At 47.3% G+C, this 19,419-nt stretch overlaps 1 protein-coding gene across 2 annotated transcripts in view; it reads left to right on the plus strand.

The window, feature by feature from the left end:
* Positions 1-19,419, plus strand: part of CRHR2 (corticotropin releasing hormone receptor 2) — a 188,832-nt gene that overhangs the window by 90,644 nt on the left and 78,769 nt on the right. For both annotated transcript variants that reach the window (XM_083186871.1, XM_083186872.1), the window contains one exon: positions 18,067-18,152. In XM_083186871.1, the coding sequence (XP_083042997.1) occupies positions 18,067-18,152 (86 nt within the window). The remainder of the gene's footprint in view (positions 1-18,066; positions 18,153-19,419) is intronic.

The following is a 19,419-nucleotide window of genomic DNA, read 5'->3' on the forward strand; positions in this document are numbered from 1 at the left end:
GATCCAGCTTCTTTCTTCCGGGCCATACTTTGTCACCAAGTTTTAACTGAGGAACTGCTCTTCTTTTACGGTCAGCAAAGAATTTGTATCTTTTTGAGGCTTTCTTGAGAGAAACATGCACATTTTTCCAAACTTGTGAAAAATGCTTGAGTGTGGAAGATGCGGCAGGCACTTCCAAGGCTGGTAAAGGCTCAAAGATGGGTGGTCGAGGGTGTTGACCGTAAACTACGTAGAAAGGAGAGTAGCCAGTAGCTGTGTGGTATCTGAAGTTGTGAGCAAATTCAGCCCAAGGCAGCAGACTGACCCAGTTGTCTTGTGACGAGGAGACATACAGGCGGAGGAATGCTTCCAGATCTTGGTTAACTCTCTCTATTTGCCCATTAGACTGCGGGTGGTACGCTGTGGAAAAGTTCAATTTTACCTTCAGGGCAGAACAGAGAGCTCTCCAGAAGCGGGCTACAAATTGCACTCCACGATCGGAGACAATATCTGCAGGGAGTCCATGAATTCGAAAGATATGTTGAATGAAGATCTGGGCGAGCTTGGGAGCAGAGGGCAGGCCAGTCAATGGGATGAAGTGTGCCATTTTGGAGAACCGGTCTACCACCACCCAGATGGTATTACATTCTTGAGACTTAGGGAGTTCAGAAATAAAATCCATGGAAATGTGCGTCCAGGGACGCATGGGAGTGGGCAACGGAAGGAGAGCACCTGCAGGAGACTGACGATGGACTTTATGCTGGGCACAGGTAGGACATGAGGCCACGAAATCCTGGACATCCTTTTTCATGTGAGGCCACCAATATGATCGGCGAAGAATTTCCAGGGTTTTGTGAACGCCTGGGTGACCGGAGAAAGGCGAGGCATGAGCCCAAGATAAGACTTTGGGCTGGAGCTCTGGTAGAACCAGCATCTTTCCTCGAGGTGGCACGGGTGACACATGGGTGGCGGCAAAGGCCGTAGGACTGATGATAGGACGCTGTTCTTGCAGCACTGTGTCATCTTCCATAGAGCGGGACAGTGCATCGGCTTTTGCATTCTGGGACCCAGGACGATAGAAAATTTTAAAACTGAATCGTGAGAAGAATAAGGACCAACGAGCTTGGCGGGAATTAAGACACTGGGCTGTCTGGACGTACAGTAAGTTCTTGTGATCTGTGAAGATGGACACGGGAAACTTGGCCCCTTCTAACAGATAACGCCATTCTTCCAGTGCAAGTTTAATTGCCAACAACTCTTGATCGCCAATGGAGTAATTTTTCTCGGCAGGGAGGAATTTCCGGGAGAAAAACCCACAGGGGTGCTGTTTGCCATCGTCTGTAACTTGAGAGAGCACAGCACCAACACCCACGTTCGAGGCGTCGACTTCCAATAGAAAGGGTTTGTCTGTATCTGGCTGCCGGAGGATGGGGGCAGATATGAAGGCTTGTTTTAGCAGGTGGAATGCGGACAAGGCTTCTTCGGACCAGATAGCTGGATTGGCACCTTTTTGGGTGAGAGCTGTGATGGGAGCGATGAGGGTGGAGAATCCTTTGACAAATTTTCTGTAGTAATTGGCAAAGCCAATAAAACGCTGGACTGCTTTGAGAGTGGTTGGTTGGGACCAACTGTTGATGGCTTCGAGTTTTGCGGGATCCATTCGCAACTCTGAGCCAGACACGATATACCCTAGGAAGGGTATCTGGGGAACTTCGAATGTGCACTTGGAGAGTTTACCGTACAATTTATTAGCACGTAAACGGGACAGCACTTCTTTGACTTGAGAACGATGAGACTGGAGATCTGAAGAAAAAATTAATATATCGTCGAGGTAAACAACAAGATATTTATATAGGACATCTCTAAAAATTTCATTGACGAATTCTTGAAAGACGGCAGGTGCATTACTGAGACCGAAGGGCATCACTAGATATTCGTAATGCCCATCTCTAGTGTTGAAGGCAGTCTTCCATTCGTCGCCTTGGCGAATTCTGATCAGATTGTACGCCCCTCTGAGGTCAAGCTTGGTAAAAAATTTTGCACCTTTGATACGATCAAATAACTCAGTGATCAAGGGAAGAGGATAACTGTTCTTGATGGTTATCTCATTGAGACCTCTATAATCTATGCATGGGCGTAACCCTCCATCTTTTTTTTTCACGAAAAAGAATCCTGCACCAGCAGGGGAGGTAGAGGGTCGGATGAAACCTTTCTGGAGATTTTCTTGGATATACTCAGACATCGCTTTGGTCTCAGGGTTTGACAGAGGATAAGTACGCCCCTTAGGAGGGGACTTCCCAGGGAGGAGATCGATGGGACAATCCCACCGGCGGTGTGGAGGCAGAACATCAGCGGCTTGTTCACTGAATACATCACTGAATGCATGATACACTGAGGGAAGACCCGGAAGGCTTTGGACTGTGGAAGATCGGACCGGAGTTACTTCAGTCAAGCAATGTTTCTGGCAATATTCGCTCCATTCCACAATTTGGAGAGATCTCCAATCGATACGGGGGTTGTGGAGTTGTAGCCATGGTAGCCCTAACACAAGGTCATAAGAGGATTTAGGAATGACCAGGAAGTCCATACATTCTTGATGAAGTACACCTACATGGAATGAGACAGGAACTGTCCGATACACAATATTGCTTCCGGGGATCCTGCTTCCATCCACCGCTGTTAGGAAGTGAGGCTGGGAAAGAGGCAGAATTGGAATTTTACACTTCTTTACCAGCTCGGCTGAGATAAAGTTCCCTGCAGCCCCGGAGTCTGCCAGGGCTGAGACTTGCAGGGTACCCACAGGGGACACAAGGGCAACAGGTAGAATCAAGTCAGTGGTGGGAGGAGTTTTACTGAGACAACCTAACCTGACTCCCCCACTGCAGGTTAGGACTTGGCGTTTCCCGGACGCTTGGGGCAGGACCCAATGAAGTGACCGGGGGCGGCACAGTAAATACATAATTTTTCTTTCTGCCTCCTGGACCGTTCTTCTGTAGATAACCTAGATCTACCTATTTGCATAGGTTCTTCTGTAATGGTTGTCGCAGGACGGTGCTGAGGCGGAGGCGGAACTCGGGGAACTACTTTCTTTAATTTTTCTAGACCTCGCTCCCTTAGGCGCAGGTCTATTTTGACACATAAGGAAATTAATTCTTCAAGCTGCTCAGGGAGATCTCGGGTGGCAAGCTCATCTTTGATGCGTTCTGAGACGCCCAACCAGAAGGCGGCTGTTAACGCCTCATTGTTCCATTTGAGCTCGGAGGCAAGAGTCTGGAATTGAACCACGAATTGGCCCATGGAGCGAGAGCCCTGTTTGAGGCGGAGAATTTCTGTAGAGGCTGATGCAGGCCTTCCTGGCTCATCGAATATCCGTCGGAAGAGAGAGACGAATCTGTCATAATCGGTGAGAATTGGATCAGATCTTTCCCAGAGGGGTGATATCCAATCTAGGGCAGAACCAGTCAGCAAGGAGACAATATATGCTATCTTGGTCCTGGCAGTCGGAAAGTTCTGTGGTAGAAGCTCAAATTGGATGTCACATTGGTTTAGAAAGCCTCTACAGCCTTTGGGATTGCCATCATATTTATTAGGAGTAGGCAGCTGAAGACGAGGAATATATGCTGGGGCATGAGTGGCAGGCTGATTAGATACCGGTGGCGGAGGTGGCCGGAGAGACTGCTGGAGGGAATCCAGACGAGTGGACACATCCTGGAGGTATGTAATCACCTGCTGCTGCGTCGCTTCTTGCGTTTCTATACGCGAGGTGACATCTTGGAGAGCCGCTGGCCCCACACTATGGTCGCGTGCCGAGTCCATCGGTCTTGAACAATCTGTCACGGCCTGGACTGTCTGTGTTCCCGGCACTGACCTGGGTGCGCCAGTGGAGGGCGCAGGGAACTGGAAGCGAGGAGGCTTGAGGTAGCTGGAGCTCATGCACGTATACAGGAGGGAGATGAACTGCCGGGGACACAGAGGATTGGCTGAGACCTAAAGCAGAGGCGCGGGGTCTAAGCCGACAGTGGTATTCACCAGGGACCCCCGCAAGGGGATATGGACTTCGCTGCAACTGCCGACCAGGTCGCGGCCCTCTGCCCAGGTTCCCCTGTGGCTTTGGCAGAGTTGAGGCACAAGAGTCTTTAAACGGGGTACTTAAACCATCGATGGTGGTCGATGGCACTGAATGCTATACAGCAACACAGAGGGTACTTGAGAGATGAGAGATGCGGCCTGGAAGCCGAGGATGACACAAGGGTAACACAGGAGGGCGCTGGAGACACTGGAGACACTGGGGACACTGGGGCGGCTAGGGAGCCGATACTTGAGATCACTGGGGATCGCTGGAGCGGCTAGGGAGCCGGTACTTGAGATCACTGCGGATCGCTGGAGCGGCTAGGGAGCCGGTACTTGAGATCACTGGGGATCGCTGGAGCGGCTAGGGAGCCGGTACTGGGGATCACTGGGGATCACTGAAGCAGCCTGAGAGCCGAGGGGAGACGGGCACGGAACCCACGGATAATCGGACACTGAGTAAGTAACCTGGGCTGCACGAGAAGACAGGATCACACGGCAGATGGAAACACGTGGAGACTTCTGGCAGGAGTGGAATGACCAGGACGCTGAGAGTAACACAGGTGACAGCGGACTCAGGAAACCGGACCTCTGGAGCACGTGGGGAGTCTTGACAGGAGCTTAACGCTGGAGAACTCACAGGTAAACTGACGAGTTGTTCAAGACAAGGAGGAGACTGTGAGCTGGGTTTTTATCCCTCCAGGTGATTAGGGAATCAGACGCAGGTGATGGAATCAGCCGCAGCAGCAGCACACAGACCAGGAAGTAAGTTGGAGCTTACCTGGATCATGTGACCCGCAGCTTGATCAGGGAATACACCTGGAGCTCACAGTGATGCAGGGGCGACTTGGAAACAACAGACATCTCGCCAGGGATTGCCGACTGTGCCGGCAGCCGACCTACGGAGGACACTACCCCAGCGTGCCGGTAAGGGGCGCATGCGAGCAGTGCGAGAACCGGGGTTCATGACACATCAGATGTATTTGATCCAGGAGGCAACCTCCTCACTTTCACCGATCTTAAAGATAAATTCGATCTTTCTAACAGATACTTATTTGCATACTTCCAAATTAGGCATTATATCAACTCGATCCCACCAACAGGCATAAACCCCCCCAAACAGACACAATCCTTAAAATTCTGAATAAGACAGAAAAATCACCCTACAAAATCAGAACTTTGTATTACCCTCTCCTGAGCACAGAATCCAAGAATGTATGGTCTAAAACACTGACAGCATGGAAAAAAGACTTACCTCTCCTCCAACCTCAAGAGGTACCTCTAAACTACCTTATATAATGAAAACCCTAGGTTCGTCTTACCTTCAAGAAGTGCACTTCAAATTTACACACCGAGCATATCTATCCCAAGCCCAACGCAAGCACTTCATCCCAGAGGAAGTTGGGTTATGCCCCAAATGTAACACAATTATATCTCCATATATTCATCAATGGTGGGAATGCAGGAAAATTAAAAAATTCTGGTTCAAAATCGTACACTTTATAAACTCCACATTCAAAACTAACTACACCCTTGATCCATTAGCACTTCTTTTTGCAAACTTTGAGGGCTGGATAGACTCAGACCTAAACAAAGACCTAATCCCGATACTTACGCTGATAGTTACAATAGCAAAGAAGATAATACTGAAACACTGGACGACTTCCTCTACCCCGTTGATAGGAGAAGTACAGAACATGCTATTGAAATTCTTGTTTTATGACAGACACTCCACCCCACCCGACAAGGAATTTGGCATAGTAAAATTCTACAGGAAATGGGGACGATACATCGACACACTAACTCCAAAAACTAGAGATCAGATAAGACAAATATTTGGGGAAAAAAGGAGACAAATAAATTAATACCCATTGCAAATCTGAAATGACTACCCCCCCCCCTCCCCTCCTCCTAACCTCCTGACTCCTATAATGCCTGAAGATACACAGCTATGAAGATAGACTAAGACCCAATCAGGCGATACCTGGTTTGCAGCGACGAAGAAGAAAATACTCGAATATCTCCCACCCCCCCCTTACACCCCCCTCCCCCCCCTTCCCTCCCCCCCACATGTCTCGTCTTTATGTCAATTGTTGTAGTTGTTTATTTTTTATTAGTAATGATTGAACGGTTGTATTATTGTCTGCACGAATACATGGAAATGCACATGCAGGTCTCCAAACTAAAAGAAGTCATAGATGCTGGACATCTAGAATCACCCAATGACACTACCATCAGAAGGAGATATGTATGTTAATGCAATGTAATACAAATGTCGACACCTTTATTAGACGCAAACTGTTAATTTATTTGTATGAGTACACATTGAAATTTCTATGTATTGTATTGATAGGCCTTGAAAAACCAATAAACAAATGTTACAAAAAAAAAAAATATTTTAACATTGAAATCGTGTCGGGAAAGGTAAAATATCGGGGGCATCGCGTCGGTCGGGACCATTAACATAGGTCCCGACGCGATGCCCCCGATTTTTCCATAGGCTTCAATGTTAAAAGATTTTTTAACATTGAAATCCTGAAAAAATGTGAAAAATGTGAAATGGGCCAATATGACCCATTTCACATTATAGATGTCCCCGTCGTCACCCCACGATAGACGCCAACCCGAAGCGTGGCGAGCGCAGCGAGCCCGCGAGGGTCGGCGGTGCGCGTCCCCTGACCTTTTCATTCCCCTACTATCCACGTCGGCGTGGAGTTGAGAATAGAATAGTGTGGCGAGCGCAGCGTGCCACCGAGCCCGAAGCGTGGCGAGCGCAGCGAGCCCCGCGTGGGGACGCGTATAACTTCACAGGTATACGCGTTGGCTCGCTGCGCTCGCCACACTATTCTATTCTCAACTCCACGCCGACGTGGATAGTAGGGGAATGAAAAGGTCGGAGGACGCGCACTGCCGCCCTTCGCGGGCTCGATGCGCTCGCCACGCTTCGGGTTGGCGTCTATCGTGGGGTGGGGTGTACGCCGTGACATTTGGGGGGGTTGGGAATATTTTACATTGAATCCAATGTAAAATCGGGTCCCAGGGACCCGATTTACATTTCATTAAAAAAAAAAATTGGGTCCAAAATCGGTCGGTCGCGTCGATCGCATCGCATGCGACCAAATCGCATGCGATGCGATCGACCCGATTTTTCCGACACGACCACCCCGATGTAAATCGGGGTGGCCGTGCTAGGAAACAAGTACCCAGTAACTCATACTTGCCTTCTTTTGAAAACTAGTTTCAGGGAGATTATAATTGACAATAGAAAATTTGTACAGTGCCCCATTGAGGGGGCGTGTCATGCTCCACCCAAAGGGCGTGTCTAGTTCCATATATGGAGAGATTGTGAAAAGAGATTGTGAATGTGGCACCTAGAAACGTAGGTGTGTAATTTAAAATGACTTATATCCAAATGTAGATGAGCCCCAAAGCAGTTAGTAAGAGCTACTATACTTGGTAAAGTGCTGGGAAATGGTGCTGAGGATTAATGTAAATGTATCTGTCTCTCATTCCTTTTTTTCCCCAAAAATGTAACAGTGTAATGTGGGCTAGGTGAAATGAGGGAGATTGCTGCTATGTCAGGGAGTCTCCTGCAGAATGCAGGAGGGGAGGTAACTATGATGCAAAAGTGTAATGTGGGCTAGGTGAAATGAGGGAGATTGCTAGACTAATGAGGGAGAGAGGGAGATTGCTGCTATTTCAGGGAGTCTCCTGCAGAATGCAGGAGGGTAGGCAACTATGCAGTAGTTCAACATTATTTTCAGTAGAAAGAGCATAACACAGCTGTGCCATATTCCACGGTAACCAATGACCAGCTCTGAATTTGGTAATTCATAGAAAACTATCAATCTATCCGTCTGTCTGTTTGTCTGCGGACCAAACTACTCAATTGTGTGCGAAAAGATGTCATAATAGAAAGTGAAAGCAATTTTTGCAGGGACACTGATCTGTTTCAAACTTTCTGGAGAGAGGTAGCTGTGAAGACAGATATTGGAGGTAGGAGTAGATAGGGAGTGGGGTGGAGAGTTTTGTGGGCTAAAAACTCTGTCACAGCTCAAAGTGAAAGTAAAAACTGTCACAGCTCAAAGTGAAAGTACATTGCAGAGGCCGTCATTTTGTCAGGCTCGAATAAAGACGAAAATTCTAGATATGATCTCCCCCCAAGGATTGTTCATTTTGAGTATATCATCGTCATAACTAGTTTGTTTGGAAATAGGTAATAATGTAATTGACGAGCTGGTTCTAAAGGCCCATACACACTAGAAGTCCTGGGCCACGGCCAACATTGTTAGTGATATCGGCCGCAGCTAGCCGATATGAGCAAGCACAACAAAAGGATGGTAAATATCACTCTACTGGGTGGATATACACTGTGACAAGCTTACATATATTATTAGATGTTCCAGGGTATTTTCCCCTATGTTCTCCCAATAACGTTCATCAGTCAAAAAAAAAAAAAAACGTTCATCAGTCGATATACAGGGTTTGTATACAAAATAATGAGACCAAATTCGGGAAAAAATATTTATTGAAGATATCGCTACAAACAATTAAAAGTCTTAAAAATAAGACCTTTGTGCGTTGACACACTTCTGCCAAAGAGTTGTCCACTCTTGGAAGGCGCCCTGGAAGTCCTTTTCCGGAACGTCCTTCAAACTGCGCGTCAAAGCCGCTTTGACCTCTGCTACGGTCCCATGGCGAAAAAGTCACTCAGGGGAACAGGAAAAAGTCAGCTGGGGCCAGATCGTGACTGTAGGGGGGCTGGGGAAGCGTTGTAATGCTGTTCCGGGCCAGGTAGTCCTTGATTACGAAGCTGGTGTGGCTTGGTGCATTGTCATGAAACAGCAGCTTTGGATAGGCTTTCACTCCCGAACACTTTCTGGATCATGGCTATCGTCTCCATAGCCGATTTTCCGCTGCTCGATATTACTAAACTATATCGATCAGTGATCTCACCGGAACCACTTAACTTGCAGGTCATTGGCTATATAGCCAAATTGACCAGCATGTTCTTCGGATGGCAGGGGTCATTATCGATGCAAGGGAGCGCTCATCGGTAACAATAATGAGTGTACACCAGTGGTTCCCAAACCGTGTGCTGTGGCTCCCTAGGGTGCCACGGGACACTTGCAGGGGTGCCATGGATTGGTGGTCCAGGACCAATTCAAATTATTTATGATCAGTTATTTATGGACAAAACCAGTGCTGATGGCTGCCAATCATAAAATGTGTACAATCAGAAGCAAATCATGCCCTATAACACATAACTGAACCTAAGAAGCACACATATAATCAATGTAATTCATTTTATATATATTTTTTGGGGCCTGGGGTGCCGTGGAAAAATTATGATACTCTAGGGTGCCGTGATTTGAAAAAGATTGGGAACCCCTGGTGTACACACTAGAGCAGGGGTAGCCAACTCGTCTTTGAGAACTACCAACAGTTAATGTTTTCCAGGTCACCTCACAGAACCACAAGTGAAGTATTTAGTTCCACCTGTGGATCATTTATAATGTGTCAGTCAGTAATGAGTGCAACCGTGTACCTGCCAGGTGATTTAGAAAACGTGAATTGTTGGTAGCTCTCGAGGACTGGAGTTAGCGACCACTGCACTAGAGCAATGGTTCCCAAGCTGTTTCGAATCACAGCGCCCCAGAGTGTCAGAATTTTCTTTCTGGCACCCTTTGGTGAAAAGCTTCTTATCGAGCACTTTAGAAAAAATAAAAAATAAATAAATTGTTTTTATATGACATCCTTCGGGTCAGTTATGTGGTGAGTGACAGGATCCGCTTCCGTTTGTGCACATAGTTTATGATTGGAAGCCACAAGCAAAAGATATGCCCCCCCCCCCCCCCACAACCACCATCATATTTGCCTACATTCCCGGAATAGCCAGGAGGCTCCCGTAAATCCAGCCCCCTGGAAAAGTATACAAGTCCCACGGAATGGCAGCAGCCTCCTGCAGCCCCCTCGCTGGGGACCAGTTGACGCCAATTGTGTCATTGTGGTTCCACCCCCGCTGTGTATTGGCTCTGATACCGGCATTACAAATCCGAGATTATGGCCACAATAATGAAATGGCCACACCCACTTTTACACTTATTTGAATAGACCCTGATTCCCCAGCCTTTTGCGGCCCAGCCGCCTGCCCATCCCCTATCTCCTGGAGCTGGCTGCCCTCTTCCTCAAAGTCAGAAATCCTGATGCAATGGCCAATGATCATGCAACAGAGCGATTATCGGTAGACCACATGTGCTGTGATCGCAATGCGATGCAGTCCCGCTTGCAATGAGGATTACATCGCAAAGTGATTGACAGGAAGTGACCGTTTACGGGAAGTGGTTGGCTAAACGCATGGGTGTAATGGTGCCAGGGCTTCTGCATCGCATCACTATTGCTGTATGCAGTATGCAAAGCCATAGGCCTGCTCTTAGGGGTACATTTACTGAAGTTTCCAAAAATGAAAAGAGGTGATGTTGCCAATAGCAACCAATCAGATGCATCCTAGAAATTGATAGAGATAATCTTGCTTTTATCCTGGATGGAGATGGCAGAAATTGGGGCGTGCGCTGGTGTCGTGTGAAGTCAGCCACCCGCTCCAAGCAGAAATGGACACGCCCATAAAACCCTTGGCGGTATCCTGTGTCCACTCCCTGCCTGCCCATCAATGAGGGAGTGCCCCAGCAAGTGTGAAACTCGCTGAAGGCTTTCACTTCGGGGGTTTGCACATGCAGTCCCAGAAATTGGGTTACCCTCCCGCCCCCCTGGAATGTGGGCAGTCTCCTGAGACCCCCCCTCCTCAGCAGGGGTGTCTGTGGGAGCGAATCACATCTATGTAGCCCCCCCCCCCCCCCCGCTGTGCAATGCCTGAAATACCGGAGTGGATCCAGATGATCTGCCAGCTGCCCCGCCCCCTACCCACCCCTTTCCCACCCCATCAACGGCCCCACCCCCCTGCCTCACTCAACTGGCTGCCCTCTCCCGGAGGGGGCAGCCAGAAAGTAGCCAGTAACCCTGTTTCAGATACACACACAAGGTGAGAGCAGAGATATCAGGGTAAGAAGTTTGGTATAAATGTTCTATGAAAATATTCTAACAAATTGCTCCAATTCATTTGCAAAGTAAAATGCAGGAAATTAATTCCTGGCTACTGTATTTGGGAGTGTAACAGCACAGCTTCCCCGCACAGGAAGATTCAATTACTGGCAGTATTAGGCCAAATGACATCTGTGTGTCACTTATTGTACTGTATCTTCCAACAGTGTCTTCACTGGAAACTCCATTTATTTCTTAGGTTTTACTGTTTTACCAATAAGAAATACAGGGCCAGATGTATCAAGCTTCAAAAGTGATAAAATGAAGAGTGATAAACAGCCAGCCAATCAGATCCTACCTGTCATGTCACAGGCTGGGTTTGAAAAATAACAGGTAGGAGCTGATTGGTTGGCTGTTTATCACTCTCCATTTTATCACTTTTGAAGCTTGATACATCTGGCCCATGGTGTGGACTGAGGATGTAGCAGAGCTCTGTACACACCACTAGATACCACTAGAAGTTACTTAACCAGTGCAGAAGTTTCATACCTCCCAACTTTCGCTCTGGTAAAATCAGGGCCGTTAGGCACAGCCATCAGAGAAAGGGGGTGGAGCTACACACCAGGTGAGTGTGATCTTATTCAACAATCCCCATCAATTTGGGGATATGCCCAGCGCTCTCCTAGCAGCTGGGCAGCCCCCTCCTTGCACTCCAGCTCCCTGGATCCCTGATCTGCGTTTCCCAGACACCCAGCCTTTTTTCTGGGACTCCCACTAAGCGTGCGGTTGCCACCACCAGTTGGCTACTTTTTGTCGATCACCTTGCAAATGACGTGCATATAGCAATAGAAGCACAATTGAATCGCTGCTCGGCGTTGCGCATGCGTACTGGAAACCGTACACATTCACAGTGTATCGATAATCAGCCACCATGTGAATTCACAGCCGTGTCATCAGGTCTGAATTACCTCATATGCAGGGTGCTCCGTGCCCAACACAGGGGCTTCACCAGGATTTGGGGGGGGGGGGAGCAATCAGTGTGTATGCATTTAAGGCCAGATGTATCAAGCTTCAAAAAGTGATAAAGTGGAGAGTGATATACAAGCAGCCAATCAGCTCCTACCTGTTATTTTTCAAACCCAGCCTGTGACATGGCAGGTAGGAGCTGATTGGCTGGCTGTTTATCACTCTCTATTTTATCACTTTTGAAGCTTCATACATCTGGCCCATAGGGAGAAACCAGAGAGGAAAATGCTGCAGCCTCCCCGGGCCCTCCACTGCCCAGCACTCACCCCTCCAATAAAACAGTCTCTGCTTCCCCCCCCCCCCCCCCCCCCCCCCCCCATCCTCCTTTCACACCACTGAACCATTTAAATACCCCAGGAGATTTCAAGTGCAAAGTTACTGTTTCTGTGCTCACTGCAAGAGATTGTGGAAGCCGGGCCGAGACTTTTTAAAATTCTCTCCTCTGCTCTGTCACCTTTAAATCTTATTGCAATGCCAGAGGCTTTACACAGATAAGATGATGCTAAAATGTGTTTCTAAAGTTAATTGTCCCAGAACAGTCCCTGAAGTACCATAACAAGACAGACAATTATGTCCTATCAGTGAGACACAAAGGACAATTATGGCACGTACAGCGCTATTTTCTTCTCCTTGAAAGCAGCTGTAGTCTTTATCAATATCATGATTATTGTTTGCATTGATTTATAAGACGCCATGGTGCTTTGAGAGGAGAAAACAGGGCCATACCAAGCAGATAAAACACAGTAAGTGCATAATAGGGCTAAGAACAGTGGCGTAATTAGTAATGTTGTGCTCCTCTGTCAATAAAAGTTTCTGCATCTCCCCCCCCCCTATACATTAATTACAATTGACTTTTTACCTACATGTTCATTGCCAGGTGTTGCTTGGTCATTGCCAGCGGTTACATGTCATTGCCAGGGCTTGCTTGGTCATTGCCAGAGGTTACATGCTCATTGCAAGGGATTACATAGTCGTTGATAAGGGTTACATGCTCGTTGCCAGGGGTTTCTTGCTTGTTGCCAAGGGTTACATGCTTATTGCCAGGGGTTATCTGCTTATTGCCAGGGTTTACATTCTCATTGCCAGGGGTTTAATGCTCGTTGCCAAGGGTTACATGCTTGTTGCCAGGGGTCACATTCTCGTTACCAGGGGTTACATGCTCATTGCCAGGGGTTTCTTGTTTTTTTGCCAGGGGTTACATGCTCATTGTAAGGGATTACATAGTTGTTGATAAGGGTTACATGCTCGTTGCCAGGGGTTACATGCTCATTGTAAGGGGTTTCTTGCTCGTTGCCAAGGGTTACATGCTTATTGCCAGGGGTTATCTGCTTATTGCCAGGGTTTACATTCTCATTGCCAGGGGTTTAATGCTCGTTGCCAAGGGTTAAATGCTTGTTGCCAGGGGTCACATTCTCTTTGCCAGGGGTTACATGCTCATTGCCAGGTATTTCTTTTTTTTTTTTTTTTGCCAGGGGTTACATGCTCATTGCCAGAGGGAGCCACCTCTTAGGCTGCAGTGCCATAGCTACACCACTGGCAATAAACATAATTTATTGTGGCTAATTGTGTATAACTCTTCATGCAGGAAGAATTGTGAGTTGTCAGTGAGACAGCAGCAAGATTTAATGTATGAATTTTTTTTTAGAGGCAGCACCAGCCTGATTTTACATTTAATTTTGTTAAACTTAAAAAAATAGCATTTTACGTTTAACAAAATTGCAGATTCCAATCTTTCTGCTAAATTCTGAATGGGGGGGGGGGGACTTTTTTATTAATTAGTATCATAGATTGTTTTAATATACATGGACCATAAGTAAATAATAATGGAATCGTTATCTTTATATTTTTACATAATTATAGTTACAGAATTAAGTAAATATGTTTTACATAATCCTATACAGTACATTATTCATACTGTTCCTGTTAATCTAACACAATTCCAGGGGAATATCTCGTATTTGACACTGATTTTGCCAGTTTGTTCCGGACCCATGAGACCGTCATCTGACACATTTGCTGAATGTTTTTTTTATTCTAAAGCACTGGAACACGGGAACATTGATGGTTTCCAAAGAAATATATTGTAATATTTCATTCCAAGCAAAAAAGTTAAAAATAAGGTACTCTTTACCTAGCATGGCGCCCACGATTTTGATCGCAGGTAAAAAAATTGCGGGCATCGCGGGCATTGAATGCACTAAAAATCGGGTGCGACGCGACCGACGCGATGCCCCGCGAGGGGACGCGGATACCTTCACAGGTAAACCCGTCCCTTCGCGAGCTTCACAGGTATCCGCGTCCCCTCGCGGGGCTCGCCACGCTTCGGGCTCGGTGGCTCGCTGCGCTCGCCACACTATTCTATTCTCAACTCCACGCCGACGTGGATAGTGGCGGTATGAAAAGGTCGTAGGACGCGTACCGCCGGCCCTCGCGGGCTCGCTGCGCTCGCCACGCTTCGGGTTCACGTTGATCGTGGGGTGGCGTTAACAATTGTGGGGGCCATTTCACACTTCAGGGTGCCTATTTGGCCTCTGTGGGCCATTTAACATTGTTTCCTATAGAAAAATCGGGTCAATTGAGGCATTGAACAGGAAAACCGGGTCAATTGAGACATTTAACATTGTTCCCTATGGGAAATCGCGGGCATCGCGTCGGTCGCGTCGCACCCGATTTTTTAGTGCATTCAATGCCCGCGATGGCCGCGATAGGCGCCGTGATAAGTAAAGAATACCAAAAATAATTTTAAAAAATCATGAAAAAAGTTGACTATATTCTTTTTTGACATTATCATGTCAACCTAATAACCATGCTGAACCCTATGGGGTAGTGAAGAATTTCACTACCCCCAATTTTGTTCTGCTGCCTCAAAAATGTGTTGGATGCTTCATACTGTATATTCAGCTTGGAGAAAGGATTAACCAAAAGGGAGGGGTAATTCTGTCTAGGAAAAAAACATGTTGTATCCCAATTGTACACTGAGGGGGAGATTCTCTAAGCGAAAAATGCGGTAAAAACCCCGTTATCAGGGTTTTTACTGCATTTTGGGATGCTGTAAGCATCCCCCGCCGGGTTACCGCGGCGGGGGGCATCGCCAGAAAAATCTGGCGATGCCCCATAGAAGCCAATGGGCTTCTACCGCAACCCTCCGCCGCCCCGCGCCGACCCCCCGCCGCCCCGCATCGCCCCCTCACCTGTGTCCGGGCAGCACAGAGCTGTGCTGCCCGGACCTGTGACCTCCTCCCTGCACTGATCCTCTTCCGGGTGCAGGGAGGAGGAGAGCCCGGCGCAGCAGCAGCAGCGCCGGGTGTGTGAGGGAGGGGGGAGCCGCCGGGACCTGCTGGGACCCGGCAACTCTCACCGCAAAGGACAGCTCTTAACGCAAGAGCTGTCCTTTGCCTTAATTATCGCATATGTTACAACATATGCGATAATTAAATATGCGATGGACGGCGAAGGGGGGCGGAGATTCTTAGAAAATCTCCCCCTGAGTGAGAAAATAACTACATAATAATCAGATAATACAGAGATCTTGGTTGCATATATCTGCAGATAATATAGGGCTAAGCCCCAAGGCCGTACGTCAAGGCATCTCTGTCACTGGGGGTCCCTAATACTGGGTATGGGTCTGGGGTGTGGGCCCCCAACATGCCGACACAGGCTGAGTACTCCAGGGCAGCACACAAATGAAAATTAGTAAGGGTTAATAAGAAGCACACAAGTGCTATGTAGGGAAGTGAAGGTGTGATCAAAATACAAAATATAAACAATGTGATAGGAAAAATAGGAGTTAATAAAGTGTTAGGGTGTGCTAACCTGGAGCAGACCAGCCCTACCAACACAGGGGGCACCACACTCCCAAACCCATCCCATTAGCAGTAACATATATGTCTGGGCTTAATAGCCCAGTGTAAGGCCACATGATAATGGCATATAACATCTGAGAGCCAGCTTACCTGGAGATACCCCTGGCTTTTCCAATGTCACTCAGGTGTCAGCAATCCCTCCTAATGCTGACCCATCTATGCCTCTCTCAACTGCACAACACTTTTGTTGGTAAGCTGCTCAATCAGAGGTGTGTCACTCAGGTGACAAAAGGGAGGGGTCATTTCTCATTCATCTGGAAATGTCAGCGCTTTGAACCTTTGAAAGCATAAATGGCTATTGAGATCCATAAACAGCAAATGAAAATACACACTGGGCATAGTCGCCCAGTGTGTATGGACCTTAAGTCATCCCGGCATGTCGGTGATTGGGATGCCAGCGGTCAAAATTCTGACATCACTGGAGATGCTGGAATCCCATCAGCCAGCTTCCTGATGATCATAAGTGTGCCAGGGCAGGTTAGTATTAGGGCGTTGGAGGGTGAGGGGTGTTAAGTTTAGGCACTGGGCAGAGTTGGGGGGGGGGATCAGGCTGTAAGGAGGGTGGGATTGGGAAAGGGGGGGGGGGGGTAGGATTAGGCATTATGAGGGGAAGGCTGTGGTTAGGCTACAGCAGGGGTTCCCAATCTTTTTTGAATCATGGCACCCTAGAGTATCAGAATTTTTTTACTGCACCCTTAGGTACCAAAAGAATGTAGAAAAATATTAAAATAATTTGATTGTGCTTATATGTGATCCTGATGTTCAGTTATGTGGTAAAGGGCAGGATTTGCTTCTGCTTGTACACACATTTTATGATTGGCAGCCACCAGCACTGATTTGGGCCCTTATCCAGATCTGATCACAGTACAAATTTGTTCTCAAAATGGGCAAAACCATGTGCACTGCAGGTGGGGCAGATGTAACATGTATAGAGAGTTAGATTTGTGTGAGTTATTTTGTTTCTGTGCAGGGTAAATACTGGCTGCATTATTTTTACACGGCAATTTAGATTTCAGTTTCAAAACACCCCACCCAAATTTAACTCTCCCTGCACATGTTACATCTGCCCCACCTGCAGTGCACATGGTTTTGCCCATTTTGAGAACAAATTTGTACTGCGATCAGATCTGAATAAGGGCCTTTGTCCATTAATAATTGACCATGAATAATTTGAACTGGCCCAGGACCACCAACCCGTAGCACCCCTGCAAGTGTCCTGAGGCACCCCAGGGAGCCGAGGCACACAGTTTGGGAACCTCTGGGCTACGGGATGGGAGGTTTAGGCTGCATTTGGAGGGAGTGTTAGGGTTAGGCACTAATAGGGATGGTAAGGCTATGGGGGAGAAGTCTAGAGGTAAGCATTAGGTAGGAGGGGTTAGAAGTAGATGGGAGGAAAGGGTACAGTAAGTACAGTATTTTTATTATTATCGGGATGCTGCTATTGGTCTTCTGACTGCCAGCATCCTCTCCACCAGTCTTGAATATGTTTTCCATGGTAAGAGCTTGATAGTTACATTTTCTTTCACAATGGCATGTGTTTCACCTTTACTATACCTAATACAGTTCTCTCTGAGTTTTACACTCTGGCGGTCAGTACAATGATCCTCAATCAGAGCCGGCCCTAGCAAATTAGATGCCCTAGGCAAGATTTTAGTTGGCACTGTTGTTAGTTCCGCCCCTGACCCATTGCTCGTTATTCATATTACACCACACCGAATGTGAATAAAGAGCACATATTGCTCTTTATTCACACTGCACCACACAGTAGTGTCCTTTCTACCTGTTACACCACACAATAGTGCACCTTATGCACAGAATGCCACACAGTAAAAGTGACCCTTATACACATAATGCAACACAAAAATACCCCTTACACATTATACCACACATTAGTAATGCCTTTATACATATAATGCCACACAGTAATTCCCCTTACACATCTTATCATACTTGCTGTTCTCAAGCATCTTTGTCCGTCAGAATAATTGATTGGATGAGGCTGGAGTACCCCCGTCAGGGCTGTGTTTGATTATTATTTGTAGGGATTTTATTATTCATGCTCCCAACATCTTTTTGTCTTCTTGTATTTCAGGAACTGTTTTCAGAGAATGTTTTGAGAATGGCACTTGGGCATCATGGATGAATTACACCCAGTGCATTGCCATTCTGGATAAAAAGGTACAAAGCTCAACATCATCTCTTCTCACAGATACCACAGTGTTAGGACTCTGGAGGGTACCACCAACCCTGACCCCTAAACTCTGTTGCCTCTCCCCATGGTCGGTGGACACGTGTGGTGCTAAGCTTCACCTCTAACAGCCTTGTTAGAGCACGTGTGGTGCTATGTTTCACCTCTAACAGGAGCTGGTTATGCCGGTTCCGACCCCGATGCCGCCAAGACAATGTGTCCACTGAGGTGGAGAGGGCGCAAGAGGAAATCTAACTAAAGAGACAAACAGGATGGGGTACCCCCAGAGTCTACCAAAATGCGGGGAATATTCCCCATGGGTGCAACAATGCCCTAAGGTGGTAAATAAACAATACAACTCCAGACTACTGTACAGGGAAGGAATGGCCCCTAGAAGGCAAACCTGACCCCCAGTGCGAGCTGCTGCAACAATGCAGAGATGGTACCATACAATATAATAATAAACGAAGCAGCTGCAGGGAGAAGCCCCTGACTTATCTGGAATGATGGTAATACTGAAGGCAGATCTCAGGAACCTGCAGCGTAGGCAGACAGGACTGCTGACTGGGACCAGGAACACGGACACTGTAGCACAAGCCAGGTTTGGGTCTCAGGACGCTCGGCAGGTGTGCTTGCTGGAGTACACAGGACTGTAGCAGGACTAGGGAAGATGGGGGCACCATAACACTTGTGAGGATCTGTTATTGACACATCAAATGTCCCTTTGGTCTTTAAACCCTCACAAAGAACTACCTAGGTTTGACCATTGACAATCAATGGTTCCAACCATCAATGGTTTGATACTGAGGTCCAGTGTTCTGCTTCCATCTGTGAAATGCATGGAGATCAATCATCTGTGGTTTTCTTTTTTTTTAACATTTATATTTTTATTGGATTTTTTCTCATCTGTGGTTTTCGACCAGTGCTGTAGGTATAAGCCATCAACCATTAATAGTGGGATATGGTCATTAGGTCTACAACAACTAGGTCGAGAAGCATTGGGTCGACATGGGTCAAGGTCGACATGGGTCAAGGTCGACATGCCATTAGGTCGACACAAGCATTAGGTCGACATGGGCTAGGTCGACAGTCAATAGGTCGTCATGGGGTTTTTCACTGTTTTTTGAGCCGACATGTGCCGACAGGTGGTATTTCATGCCCTACCATCCACTAGGGTGCGGTGGGAGAATAAAATAGCCCTAAGCATTGCGAGGGAAGCAGTGCACTCCAAACTATGTCCATGTCGACTGTGTCGAC

This window comes from Crinia signifera, chromosome 5 (assembly GCF_055691185.1).
Source record: "Crinia signifera chromosome 5, ASM5569118v1, whole genome shotgun sequence".
Lineage (NCBI taxonomy): Eukaryota > Metazoa > Chordata > Amphibia > Anura > Myobatrachidae > Crinia > Crinia signifera.